This window comes from Parasteatoda tepidariorum, chromosome 3, assembly GCF_982258835.1.
Source record: "Parasteatoda tepidariorum strain Cologne lab strain chromosome 3, Ptep-v5.0, whole genome shotgun sequence".
NCBI lineage: Eukaryota > Metazoa > Arthropoda > Arachnida > Araneae > Theridiidae > Parasteatoda > Parasteatoda tepidariorum.
The window spans coordinates 92,536,056-92,550,310 of NC_141757.1; the positions used below are offsets into that span (position 1 = coordinate 92,536,056).

Genomic DNA, 14,255 nt, shown 5'->3' on the forward strand with positions numbered 1-14,255 from the left:
TTGAATAGATTTCTTTTTATAACTTTTAATATGAAATACTTGCCTATCCACGTTAGGAAACAATAGAAAGGGTAATTAATCATTTTATCACTTTAAAAATAAAACTTATATAAATCGAAAAAAAACACAAATTTCTGAGCAAGCTATGTTATAAATGACACGATTTCGAAATCCTTTTCTTCTTCTATTTTTTTGCTTTATGTGATTCCCAACAATTGTTAGAGCTAAAAATTCTTTAAAATGGTAGTTTTAGCAGGGCTAACTATAAAATACTAATTTTAACACATTTATTTTAGAAAATATGAATATATAAAATTTGTCTAAGTTTCATCGCTAAAAATTAGACTAAAAGTAATTATTTTAAAGCTTTCAAAATAAAAAGAAATTAAATTACATTATAAAGTGAAAAAATCGGCACAAATTTCGGAGCAAATCATTCTATAAGTGACACGATTTCGGAATTGTTTCATTTCCTTATTTTCCTGTCTTTAATAAAATATTTTATTTCCGACACTTCGAGTTAAAATTTCTTAAAACGATAATTTGCAACTGCGTAAATCATAAAAAAACTAGTTTTAACTTTTATAAAATATGAAGAGTTTGTTTACATTTCAGAGCCAAAAAAACAATAGACTTTAATGGTTAGTTATCATTTTTATTGCTTCCGAAATATTAAAGAGTCATGCCCATAATGTTAGTTCCAGTCGGTCAAGATTAAAAGTTTTATGACTTGAAATACGACATCGTGACCAAAGTAAAATAAATAAAGAAATAAAAACCAACTTCCTATGTTAGATAAAATATACGATAAAAAGCATTTAAAATAAAATTCAACAATCCATCAACAGACCTTTGTCCTGTTGACCGACACATTGAAGTCCCAGTCTGGAGCAACGAAGAGGTAGCCACATTTGGATACATTTCTTGAAGCCTGAAAAAGAAGATGGGAAGAAAAAAGATGTCAGACACTTCCTGTTCTTTCGTCATATATAATTAAAAAATATATATCCGTTTCACAATACTAAAAAATTGCTTCTTTTTTTTTTAAAGTAAAATAAATAAGTGACTTACAGAAAACAGAGTTTTCACAAATTAGGAATTATTTTTAAGGAATTATATTTTAATTTAAAATAAATTAAGTCATGGACTGCCGTATAATAATGATAGAATTTTTATTCATTTATTTATAAATTGATTAATTCAACAGCCTTCTTCCCTAATTCCTCTGCCCTCATAGCAAGGTATACCGTAGCGACATGAGCCAAAAATATAATTTACTTTAAAAATTAAAGTAATAAGCCGTAAAAAAAGATTCAGTCCAAAAATAATTAAGTGCCTAAAAAAAACCTAAAAAACGATCTCATGTGAAATACATAAAAAAAGTTCACTAAAAGCTAACCTAAATTTAATACACTTTTAAAAGCAAGCCTCGACATTTTACAGAAAGGCCAGAAGTTATTTTATTTATTTTTTATCTTCATTCATAAGAAAACGTAGATACAAAAAAAATTATAATTTCATTATGATGAGTTTTTTCTTTACACGCAGAAATGCGAAAAACCGTTAATATAAACTATTTAATTGCTCCAAAAGTAAAGAATTTTAAACAAAGTGAGATGAGTTACTAATTTTCAGTGTACGTGAGTAACTCATTTTCAGTGTACGAGGCTGCAAATACTTGTAATTTTGGCTTAACAGTATTACGCAAGGCCAAAAATAATTCTCAACTTTGACATAAAATAACTTAAAAACTAAAGAGCACACCACTAAACATTTTGATATCAGGATGTTCTTTAAAACATTTATCTAAAAATGGGCAACATTTCAAAATTGTTCCATCAATTAATCTTAGATCTATGACAGCGAGAAGAAATTTCGTCGAAAATTTTTTGAAACAGATGTGAGATCCCCAACCACTTCACCATAATATAGCTATTAAGTGTAATAATATAAGATATTAATTAAGGGATATTAAGTATAATATAGAGAGACTCGAACATTTAACGTTTTCGTTGAAGTTGTCATACATTTAACCCTAATGTGTTTATAATAATTACAGCTATTTACCATTATTCGCAACATCATTCCTGAAAAAAAAGGAATGGAAAAAATGCCTAGTAATAATAGTATTATCAGTAGAAAATATAATAATTTTATTCATTCAATGAACTATTTATGAGTGGGGCTTCCAGATCTTGGGCACCAAGTCGCCACGAAAAAAAATGTAGGTATGCCCAATATTTTAATTAAACTTAATATAAAAACAAAAAACTGTTACGTTACATTCCATTTTGTAGCTCCTAAAAAATTGTCGTTGCTCCACAAAATTTTGTATTTTTCTAGGCTTTGTTAATACACATAAATATTTTTCTGAATAATATGGTCTGATTTTTCATTGGTTTAAATCTAATTTGCACTTAATCAAGATTCGAGCACATTAATTAATCTTTTCCAGAAGTTTTCTATAAACTACAAATCAAATGTATATTTAGAAACATGACGTATTTGACCTTTCACCGCACGTTTGACACCAGCCACCCAGCTTTCAAGTCTCCTGTTTTGGCTATTTGGGCAAAAAAACAAGAAACGATACCATCAGCACCCTCTTTCTTTTACCCAATATCGAATCTTAATATAGCTTTCGAACACAAGGGTGGATTTGTTATTTCCATGCGCACAACTCGGTAAGCTTCATACTCAAGCTGAAAAAATATACCACGCACACATTAAAGATCATGAGTAAGACAAGAGACCTAAACTTGTTTCTTTTTTTCTTTTTTTTACATCCAGAAAAGGAATTTGTTGATCAATGAACAATGCACGGATAGAAAAAGGGACTCATTCAGCTAGTGAAATTGAATATAAATAACATCCCTTATACTTGAAATAAGTGCTTTTAATGAGCAACACGAGGGATGCAGCTGCACCGGGAAAATGAACTTTTCATCAGCAAAAATGGATTTTCAATATAAAACCATAAAATAAAAATATATTTCCTCCCAATTATGCTACTAAACCACCTTTCTAGGACAATTTCTCTCTTTTAATATACACTTAATTGGCAAATGAGGGCGAAAATGACAATGCAACGATATCATATTATTTACTCTCGGTTCTCAATTTTTTTTCGGCTATGGAACTCTAAATTATTAACGTTCCTTTCACGGAACCCACACTTTATAAAGACTATTGTGATCGTATACTCTCAATAAGGCGACCCCAACTCGATTGGTTAGTTAATTCTCAAAATTTCGGATCCAATCTAATTTCAATTACATTGAATCGTTTACAATAGACCAATACCGACTCGCAATTCTTATATTTCTAATGCATATGTTTCAAATTTGCTTATTTCGTCAAATACGAAGCAGTCATCAATACTTGGTCTAAATTTTCTTTTTTGGACTATCTGCTAAAAGATGCTTTTTTTTTTACCTGACTATTTTTGATACAGAAAAGAATGAAAACAGGTATAAAGAGAGTTGTAGAATTAATTTTATTCTTACAACTTATGTTATTCATATTATTTTTTTCAAATATTTAGTCATTACACAATTTTTTAGAGTGAAATAATTATAAAACATCTTTATTACTTCTTATTGTATTAATTTTATTTTGAAACTTTAGTTTCTTTTCCTTAAAACTGAAGCAAAAGAAAAATTAATGAAAATTAAAATAGCAAAAAACAAGCAAAAAAAAATACCTAAAACTAAGAGAATTACAAAATAATTACGAATTAAATGCAAAAGTACTAACAACAAAATGAATCGCTCAACACTCTTCAATAAACACTTTAACACTCGGTTAGTTTCCATTGTTTATATATTTGGACAATCCCCCGAAACATGCTACAAACGGTACTTAGTACTTCACTGTTAAAGGGAATATGTGTAGGGAGTTGCACGAACATTTATCTGAACATATAATTACAAATTTTAATATCACTGTATATTGTCAAAAAAATATTGATAATTAAAAATATAACGCATATTTTTCGACTTTAACAAATTTACATTATTTTTACTACGGTCAATATTTTCGCCACCCAAATAAAAATGATCAAAATTCACAATATCGTAATCCGTAACAATCGTTTTGCATAATATTCGAGATATTATTCTCTGGCATATTATGTTATATCGACGATAATTGCGATATTATCGTATTCGATAGTTGTAATTATAAGTAATTAGAGCAATTATACCTAAGTATTTAGGTGTATTTAGAAACAAATTTTAATAGTAATCTTAATAATTTAGTTCAATGTTAACTATCTTAGAGCATGAATGGTTAGTATAAATTAATAAACAAAATCCATAGTGTTAGAAAAAAAATTTGAAGGAACATTAGCAAAGAAAAAGCACAGGGCACAATGCGCAATGAAAAAAGCATAATGACATCCTTAATGCATAATTGGTAAGTATTAATGGATAAACAAAAACCATAGACTTAAAAAAAAAGTGAAGGAACCATGCTAAAAAAAAAAAAAAAAGCACAGGGCACAATGCACGATAACGAAAGCGCATTGACTTCCTTAGTGCATAAATGGTCAGTATATTAACAGATAAACAAAAACCATAGTTCTCGAAAAAAAGAGAAGGAACATTTGCAAAGAAATGTACAGGGCCAACAAGATAAGACTTACAAATGCGTACAATGTAAACACCAGAGTTTAAAATATTCTTAAAGTTATAACTCTAGGTCAATGTAACTCAATCATCCGAAACTCCAGACAGAGTGCTTTTAAACCCTGCTATAAAATCTTAAATTCTAAACATAACTTTTGTCCACCCACGGGTGCCAAATATTTTGGCGTCACAGTTGATGAAACAACATAAAATGAAATCTCGATCCGTAAACTTTGGCATCAAAACAACAATTGTATATAAATCAATCAAAATCTTTCGAAAACGACAAAAATTCGAAAGTGGGTGTCCAAAAATCCAATAAATTACAATGCTAGTGACACTTCCACAGAAAGATGATATTAGACATTATCTACCAGTGAAACTGAGTTATCTGCTTTAAAAAAATAAAGAAAGAAAGAACAAAATTTTGGAAGAAAAAAAATGGATGCAGGAGATAGCAGTAAAATGGCAGACGTAAACAAACACTCAGAACATCCTCTTAGAAGGAAAATATTTCGTGGATAAAATGTTTTTTGAGTGAAACTCTTTTTAATTTACTTTTGAGTTCTTGAGTTCTATTTTAAAAAGAGTACGACACTATAGGGAAATAAACAAGTTATAACACTTTTGAAATAGTCGCTTGAATGATACAATCAACCCTCTTAGCTGCAAAATCAAATAAATATCTTTATTTTTCTATTTTTTTCCCTGTTGTGCAAATCGATGCTCAAAAATAAAATCGTTAACGAGAAAATAGTTTAATAAAGAGTAAACATAGACTACGTTTTTATTGCGAAGTTAGTGCAGGTTTAAAATCTAAATTAAAAAAATCAATATTAATTTGAAATACTGTGGATTAAAATAAAGGAAAAGAATACATTGAAACTAGAAGAGTTTGAAAACTACAAATGAAAACGTAGTTTTTATGAAAAATATACAGCAGAAGTTATAGACTTCGCATTTATTATAAAAATGCAGTGAGTTAAAAAGTTAAAAAATATGAATTCAAAATATTAATTATTAATTGGAAATACCTTAATTCAAATTTAAAATAAAGAAGGAAAAAACATTTAAATATTTAAAACTATTAACGAAAACGTAGTTTTCATAAAAAAGTAAATAACAGAAGTCATAAATTACATATTCTCTTTAAAGTTCATGTAAGTTTAAAATATTTATTAAAGCGATCTTAGATCGATATTGAAATTAATTTGAAATGCAATGATTTAAAATATAAAAAAAACATTACATCCCGGTGAGTTTGGGAACTACTAATGAAAACGCAGTTTTCATGAAAAGTAAACAACAAGGTCCTTATTAACCAGAGTTATGGACTTTTTTTAACCAGAAATATCATTACCATACGATAATTTAACCAGAATTTTTTCTTTGTGTACGGCTGCAACACGCTTCAAAGTTTCTAATCAGTGTAAAAATGTCATAATAAAAATTACCAAATCAAAATATCAGAACTTAGAATAAAAATTTAAAAATTCCATAAACTAAGAAAGTTTGAATTTATTATATTTAATAAATAGTGTTCAAAGCATTATATAAAATAAGAAGCTAGAAAATATCGAGATTTTTTTGAATATGTCTCTCGGAAAGATAATCTCTAACTTGATCTTTGTTTGAAGAAAATTTTTTGCTCAAAAATCAGGGATAAAAAAAGATGCAAGGAAGAGAAGGGAAAAAGCAGATGTAAACAATCTCTCAGAACATCTTCTCAATGTTTAATGGGGATGGCATGTTGACTGTAAGAAAATCTTTAACTTCTTTTTCATCACTTGCATTACATTTGAAAAAAGAATTTACTCTGAAGAAAGGAGAGATTACAAGCGTAAAAAAGTAGCTTATTTTATATCAACTAATGCAGCCTTAATTTAATCGTCACTTTAGAAAATTATAGGATTAACAAAAATTCCACGTATTTAAAAAATAATTTTTTTAAGAGATATAATTTGAGAAAAACTAAAAATCATGTAAACTGGAGGATTGATAGCTTCAAGCTATATTGGATACTCCAATAATTTGAAGTCAATCAATCACAATTAATGTTCAATGGGGATGACATGTTGATTATATGAAAATCTTTAACTACTTTTTCATCACTTACGTTATATAATGTAAAAAAATGACTTTGTTAAGAAGAGAAAGCCTAAAAGTGCAAAAAAGTAGTTTATTTCTTAAAAATTTCATCAACCTTAGTTTAATTGTTACGTTAGTAAATTATAGTATTAAAACAAGTTAACTGATGTTTTAATAGAAGTAGTAAGATTTGAAGTAACTTTTTTCAGGAGATATAGTATGAAAATTGGAGGATTAATGTTTCAAGATAGATCAGAAGCAGCAATAATTAAAAGTCAATAAATCAAAATTAAAAAGCGTTCGTATTTTGATTAATTAAATACATAGGGAAATTTAAAAAAAATTTCTACACTCTATTTTAAAGAAACTTTTTTCAGGATATATAATTTGAGAAAAATTAAAAATTGGAGGATTGATACTTCAGGCTAAATTGGAGACTAGAATAGTTCTAAGTCAATGAATCAAAATTATAAAGCAGACTCATATTTTGATTACTGAAATGCATAACACAATTAAAAAAAATTCCACACAGTATTTGATAGTAACTTTTTTCAGGATATATAATTTGAGAAAAATTAAACATTACGCAAATTGGAGGATTGGTGTTATACTGGATGCACTAATTCGAAGGCAATAAATCAAAATTAAAACTCAGATTCATATTTTTATTAATAAAATTCATAGTTCAACCTAAAATTAAATTAAACTTTGAATGTCACGCAAAATTCAACGAATTTTTGCTTTAAAAAAACTTAAAACAAATTCCAATAACTTCAGTTCTAAAACAATTTAGAAAAAAGTTTCTAATTGTTCTTAGTAGTGAAAAATTATTCTGACAAATTATATTTACAAGGACACAAGAATAAAATTTAAGTGACAGATTGAACTCAGAACAAGCAGAATCGAGATCATCAAAAATTAGTTTGTTTGTCTGGTGGAACTAAACTCTGTTCATCTTTGTTTATCTCTTATAAACAGGCTTCTGATGATTTTAACCCTTTCTTTAGTTTTATTAACCTCAATTTCGATTTGTCAGAGATTGAAACTATGTCTAATATAAATTTGCGTTCTTTTATGCGCATAGTTCAGACTTCAAACAAATTTTACAAGAACTTTAAAAATTTAAACTTCAGCCGGACATTATGTACAGTGCGCTAAAAAACCCCCAAATAACTTTGAATATATTTCGGCCTTGTGATCAGATTTTCAAGTATTAGCACTAAATCTCAATGATTTGAGGGTGTGACCTCAAATATGCTAATTAGTTGGTGCAGACCATATTTAAAATTAAATCATGCACAAAAACCGTACATTCTCTGATTAAACAAGCCTTTTTTTGAACAAATTCTGATTCCTGATCCACAAAATAGAGGAAGTAGACGCAATCTGGAAAATATGGTATAATAATCTGGTCAGGGCAACTGTCAAAAGTTTAGACTCCTTAATGTTAATTTTAATTCTTGCGTATTTCGCCATATCTCGAGAACTTTTTAACCAAAATGAATTTTTTTTATACAATTATAAAATTCGCTTATCTAAATATTATTCCGCACAAAAAATAGTTCCTAATTTTTTTTTTCATTTAATAATAGTCAAACAAATTTAAATACAATCTTTTGCCTCATTTTAAGTAATGCAATTGTATATGGCAAAATACAAAATTTGAATGAAATCGGTCAGAATAGTTCTTGAAAAATCGAATTTTAAATATATGACTTTTTCAAATTTCGATTTCTCAGGAACTAATCGACCGATTTCGTTTACATTCCGTGTTTCTCCAGACAAAATCACAATACTAAAAAAAAAGATTTAAAAATTATAGCAGCACAAAAAAGGATTTTTACCCAAAATCTTAATAACTTTATTATCTCGCTTTCATACAGCTTATATAATTGCATAAGAAAAGGTTCTTTATTCTTCCAAAAAAAATAATTTCAAACAAAAATCAAACCCAAGATGGAGAGAAATCTATATTTAGTTGTCAGTATTCCCTAATTGTGTGCACCCAGTAAGAAAAACAGACGCTTTCTGATCAGGCAAATGATAAATATTGAAAAAAAGCGAAGGAAAAACATCAGTGGCTGAAGTTCCCCATTCATCAGGAAGCTAAAAAGCTCTAACGTTGTCTGGTAAGACGGATAGTAATGGTAGCGAAACGAAGATATAAACATGCCAGAAACGGATAATTTTAGAAAAAAAATGACATAATCTTTACATCTCTTGACAAATATACAAGAATTACAAAAAGTTGAAGGTCCCTAGAGAAGGACACTGTCACTTTCATTCGATTTTCACAGTCGATGTTTTAACTGGATGGGATTATAAATATCATTGTAATTTATAGGTCAGTTTCGTTGGTTTACTTATTTATTTTTTTATTAAAAAATCAATGATCGATCAATTAAATCTTCGTAATGTTGAAGGGTATCTCTCACAATATTTTTTATTTTACATTTCGAAATAGATAAATAAATAATAAAAAAAAAGAAGAGAAAGAAATGTAAAAATAATAGTTAAAGAATACCGAAAAGGAATTACCAGACTCTGTGAAAGATCCATTTTTGCACCTTAATTAATAGACCTAATGGAATTAATTTTAGATTAACGGATTTTAAACTTAAATGCAAACGTTTTTTTTTCTGGATATCTTTTATTTATTTATTTTTGCCCGCTGCGCATGCTCCGCTAATTGTTCCCTTTTAAGTTACTTGGACAACGATTTCACAATATAAATCATTTTTGTTTTTGATATAATTAAGAATTTTTTCTTTTCTTTTTTGAGATGTGACATTATATTTGCTGGGGTCGGATTTAACAAAAAATCGTAAAAACTCTGCTGCTTTACACTGAATTATAATAGGTAAGCTATGCATGTTATCATTTAAGCTATGCATGTAAGCTATGCATGTTATCATTTTTCTGGATATATTTTATTCATTTATTTTTGCCCGCTGCGCATGATCCGCTAACTGTTCCCTTTTAAGTTACTTGGACACCGATTTCAAAATATAAATCATTCTTGTTTTTAATATAATTCCGATTTTTTCTTCTTTTTTTTTAGATATGACATTGTATTTGCTGGGGTCGGATTTAACAAAAAATCATAAAAACTCTGCCGCTTTATACTGAATTTTAATATGTTAGCTATGCATGTTATCATAATTCAAAACGATTCACTTAATTCAAAAATTAATTACCATAGATAAAGATCTACTTTTAACAAATCTACTTTTATTGATAAAAATTCGTATAAGAATGACAGGTTCATTAAATTAACATTTTTTAACAAAACATTACCAGTTAATAATAAAACTCCAAAATCTATGATAATTATTTTTTTAAAAAATATCATCAAAATTAAGATTGAAAAATAAACACTATTTTTCAGTTGACTCAAATCATATTTCATTTTTTTGAAATTCAAAACAATTACATACACGTTTTGTAACTGACCCAAAAAACGGTCAAAAATTGAACACAAAGCTCGCTTCAAAATTTATTCATGACAATCTAATATATAAATATCACAGAAAATGCCTTATTATATAAAGGTTTATTTAAACATCATCTGTGCCATAAATATTCTTTTCAATCTCTAAATAAGTATGTAGACTGAGGCAACATATATTCATCGCATCAAAAATATTGATAAATTCTATTAGACCTTACAAATATTATAAATTAGAATTATTATTTTTTTAAATATACGAAAAAATATAAAATTTTGCTTTTATGAAAATAACATATAAATAAATTAGAAAAAGCAGATAAAAAAATGTACATGAAAACTCTAATTTTTAACAACGTCAAAAGTTTTAAAGGTATGTAGAATATTCAGTTTTTATCAGTACTAAAAAATAAATACACAAATCAATAGAATAAAATGAAGATATAATTCAATTTAAAGGCCAAATATTGCTTGAAAAAAAAGCGAGAAATTCATCAAAACGCTGTTAAAGAAAAAATATGAATTCAGCTAAAACAAATGGCTAATTTTCCATCATACATTAAAAAAATCCAAAATAAATCACTCAATTAAACTTTTAACAATTAGAATCATGACGTTAATATGCTAAAAATTTCATAGACATATGAATAGATTTTTAATTAAGAATTCCCTTATCACTAAATATTAAATGTAATTAGCTTCAAAATCATATTAACATGCCTTCTATATGAAATACAATTCTTATAAAATGCACCCAAAGTTTATGTATAACAAGTTTGGTAAATTTACCATTTTTTTAACGATTTTCCAGCTAACCATTTCAAAGTAACTAATTAGTAATGTTTTACGCATATTAGGATTGTATATTAGAAGCATTTTTTTAAAAAAAATTCAGTGATAGTCTGCACTAAATGCAAAGATAAGAAAAAATGTTCAAAATATTTTTTGAATTCTTTTATTAAATTGAGCTCTTATAAAATAAAATGAATACGTTTAAAAAAAATTAAGGGAAGAAGTTTTAAACATATTAACCGTAAAAATCTAGTCAGGAATTCGTTCATTTTTGAAGCCAAAGAAGAGAAAAAGTAGCCAAAAATGATGGAATGATGTCATAAGACAGGTTTTTACAGAAGAATTTAGAAATCTATTCTCTGGGCGCTCTGACATGCGAAGTGTTTAAGAAAAGATTCCAAGGTGCATTGATGAACGAGTTGAAATGATTACTTCACAACAGATTTCTTCACAGCAACAACTGATGGAAAAAATCGATATCTCAGAAATTCTATAAATTGTCAGGGGGGGATAATTCATTAAAAAAACAATTGAAACGTACATTTTGACATTAACTGTAAAATTTGAGTAAGAAAGAGTTTTTTTTTTTATGAAATATTTTTACTAGTAATTTAGATCTGCTTTTTTCTTCTTCAAAATTAAGGAGAAAGAAAAGGATAAATAATGCAAGACGTGAATTTTTTAAAAGATTTTAGAATGCTATGTTCTAAATAGAGATGAAAGAAATATTTATGTCAAATTATTCCTGTTTTTATTCATTAAAAAAAAACCCACTTAAAATGAGCATTACTGCGCGAAACACATAGCACCATTACTAAAACCATATAAACGATGACTCACAACTATTTCGCCATAAAAAACTAGATTACATTAAAAATTATAATTATTTAATTTAATTCTTGATAAATACTGTAAAATAAATTCTGATCTTATAATATTACGCTTAAATAAAAATGAAAGAAATGTTTATGACAATTTACGCCTGCTTCCATTCAAAAAATTTTTTTAAAAAACTGAGGCAAAAACAAAAAAAAGAACATTCAAAACAGGAACAAAAACATATAAAAAAAAAGGAAACAATCAGCAGACAAATAGTCAGAGAAACTCCAGAATTAGAAATAAACTAAAATATCACTACTTTAATAAAAAATAAACTTATATAAATTTGACAAACAGTTTAAAAAAATTAACTTAATTTCCTCTAACACAAAATTCATGAAATTTATATTGCCTACAATAGAAAAATCAACAAAAAATGACAAAAAATTCAAAATTGAGTTTTATATATATATATACCAAAATATGTAAGACAAGTTACAGATGGCAAATTTTCTTTTTAACAAATCAATTTTTTATCATTTTTTTAAAATTCTGTAATAGCATTGATAGCATTAGCAAGAGTAAGAAAAATTTCTAAGCATTTACGTTGAATTTTCAGTTGCATGGTAATATAAAATTATTCTGTATATTCAAAACCGTGATCACATGGCATTAGAAAATATGAAATTAAGTACTAACTCAAATATTTCGATTATTTTTATTACGCAATTTTATTATAAAACATTTTTTATTTCTGAATAAAAAACTAACCACTTTTCATAAACTGAGTCTCGTATTTTAGTGCAATTTTAAAATCCAATAAAATAATTCATTCAAATCGATCAATTTTAGGCACATTGTGCAATTTATTTTATATTTTAAAGTACATCATTTATTCAAATGCAAACTTTTCTGCCAAAGCAAAAAAAAAAATGAAACATGAGATTATTTTCTTTTTTACTCACCATCAATGTGACTTAAATAATAATAAATGACAAACAGCAATACATTTTCTTAAGCAAATATTTAACATTTTACTGCAGAGGAAATAAAATCAATTATTGAGTTTAGAATTGAATTAAACATTATATTACAAAATATCTTTGATATTCAGTTAAAATAAGGTCAAAGAAAACAAGGCTTAAAAACGCACTTATTTCAAAATCAAGATTTAATCAACAATTGACTAATGGAACTTCAATTTAACTATAATGCAAATAATCTTAAAACAATTCCACAAGACATCACGAATTCTAAATACATTATTATAGGGAAGTAGTAAATGATAGAAACATGTAACAAACGACTTATGAACTTTAAAGGTAGGAAAAGAGAAACAACTATCACAATTTAACCCACGCACGTTATTTAAAGGTCAACATGGACGATGAAAAATAGTCAATGGCAATTTAATTGATCATACATAAAAGGTCGAACATAAATTATCGGTGAGAAAATAAATTCTAAACCATATCTAAGCTCATATATTCTATATTTGCATCCTGCAACGATATTAATCGGTTTCTTTAGATACCAGTTCCACCATTCGAATTTTAATTTCGTTCAAAACGATATCGAATATTATCAGTAATCGTACGCAAATGCACACTTAAATGATGAGTAAATGAAAGATTTATGGTGGAATTGATAGGAAGAAGATAAAGTTACAATTTGTAAAAATAAATCTATATCGGAGATTAAGTTCGATTTGCATTAATAGTTAACGTTAGCGGATATTGACCTCTGCATTACCGGGGTTTGAGTTATCAATTGGAATTAATCCAATAAACAAATAATCAGGGATTTTTCTTTATTTTATCACTGGTAGAGAAATTTGAATCATTTCTCAACTTTATCTCATTAAAATGCATGTTTTTGCGCAACGCTAATCAATATAATCGTTTTCAGATTTTGGTTACATATTACTCGATTTTCTACATGGATCATACATTCTTTATTGCAAATGCCAATTCTTTTGATATTGACCTGTATTACTTAGAGATAGCAGTTGGGAATCATTCTGTAGACAATTAGGAATTTTTCTTTAATTTATCTTTAGTAGAGAAATTTAAAAATCACTTCCCCAATTTTTCTCATAAAAAATAGCTTTTTTTAATTGCAGTGCTATCCGGCAGAATTATTTTTAAATCTTCATTACAGTTCGAATCCGACTTGATTTTATTATAATCATTCACGACATATATTCAAGGTTTTTCACGGCATTCACATATAAGTTGAATGCATTCACATAATAATCACAAATGATTTTGCGCAGTAATTTCTATTAAACAGCATAGTTTTTCAATCTCCATAAACAAACAAATTAAATAATACAAATAACGTCAAAATCTGAATTAATTTTATAATTAATTAATAAATAAATTTAAAATAATTTGAAACATTTAAAATTATACATTTTATAGCTATATTTATTGTTATTTTAGCACTCATATACAAAACGTAGATATCGTACAAAACAC

The 14,255-nt window shown here is 26.9% G+C and overlaps 1 protein-coding gene across 2 annotated transcripts in view; it reads right to left on the bottom strand.

The window, feature by feature from the left end:
- Window positions 1–14,255, bottom strand: part of LOC107450073 (uncharacterized) — a 119,410-nt gene that overhangs the window by 49,590 nt on the left and 55,565 nt on the right. For both annotated transcript variants that reach the window (XM_043039093.3, XM_043039092.3), the window contains exon 3: window positions 851–931. In XM_043039093.3, coding sequence (XP_042895027.2) covers window positions 851–931 — 81 coding nt within the window. The remainder of the gene's footprint in view (window positions 1–850; window positions 932–14,255) is intronic.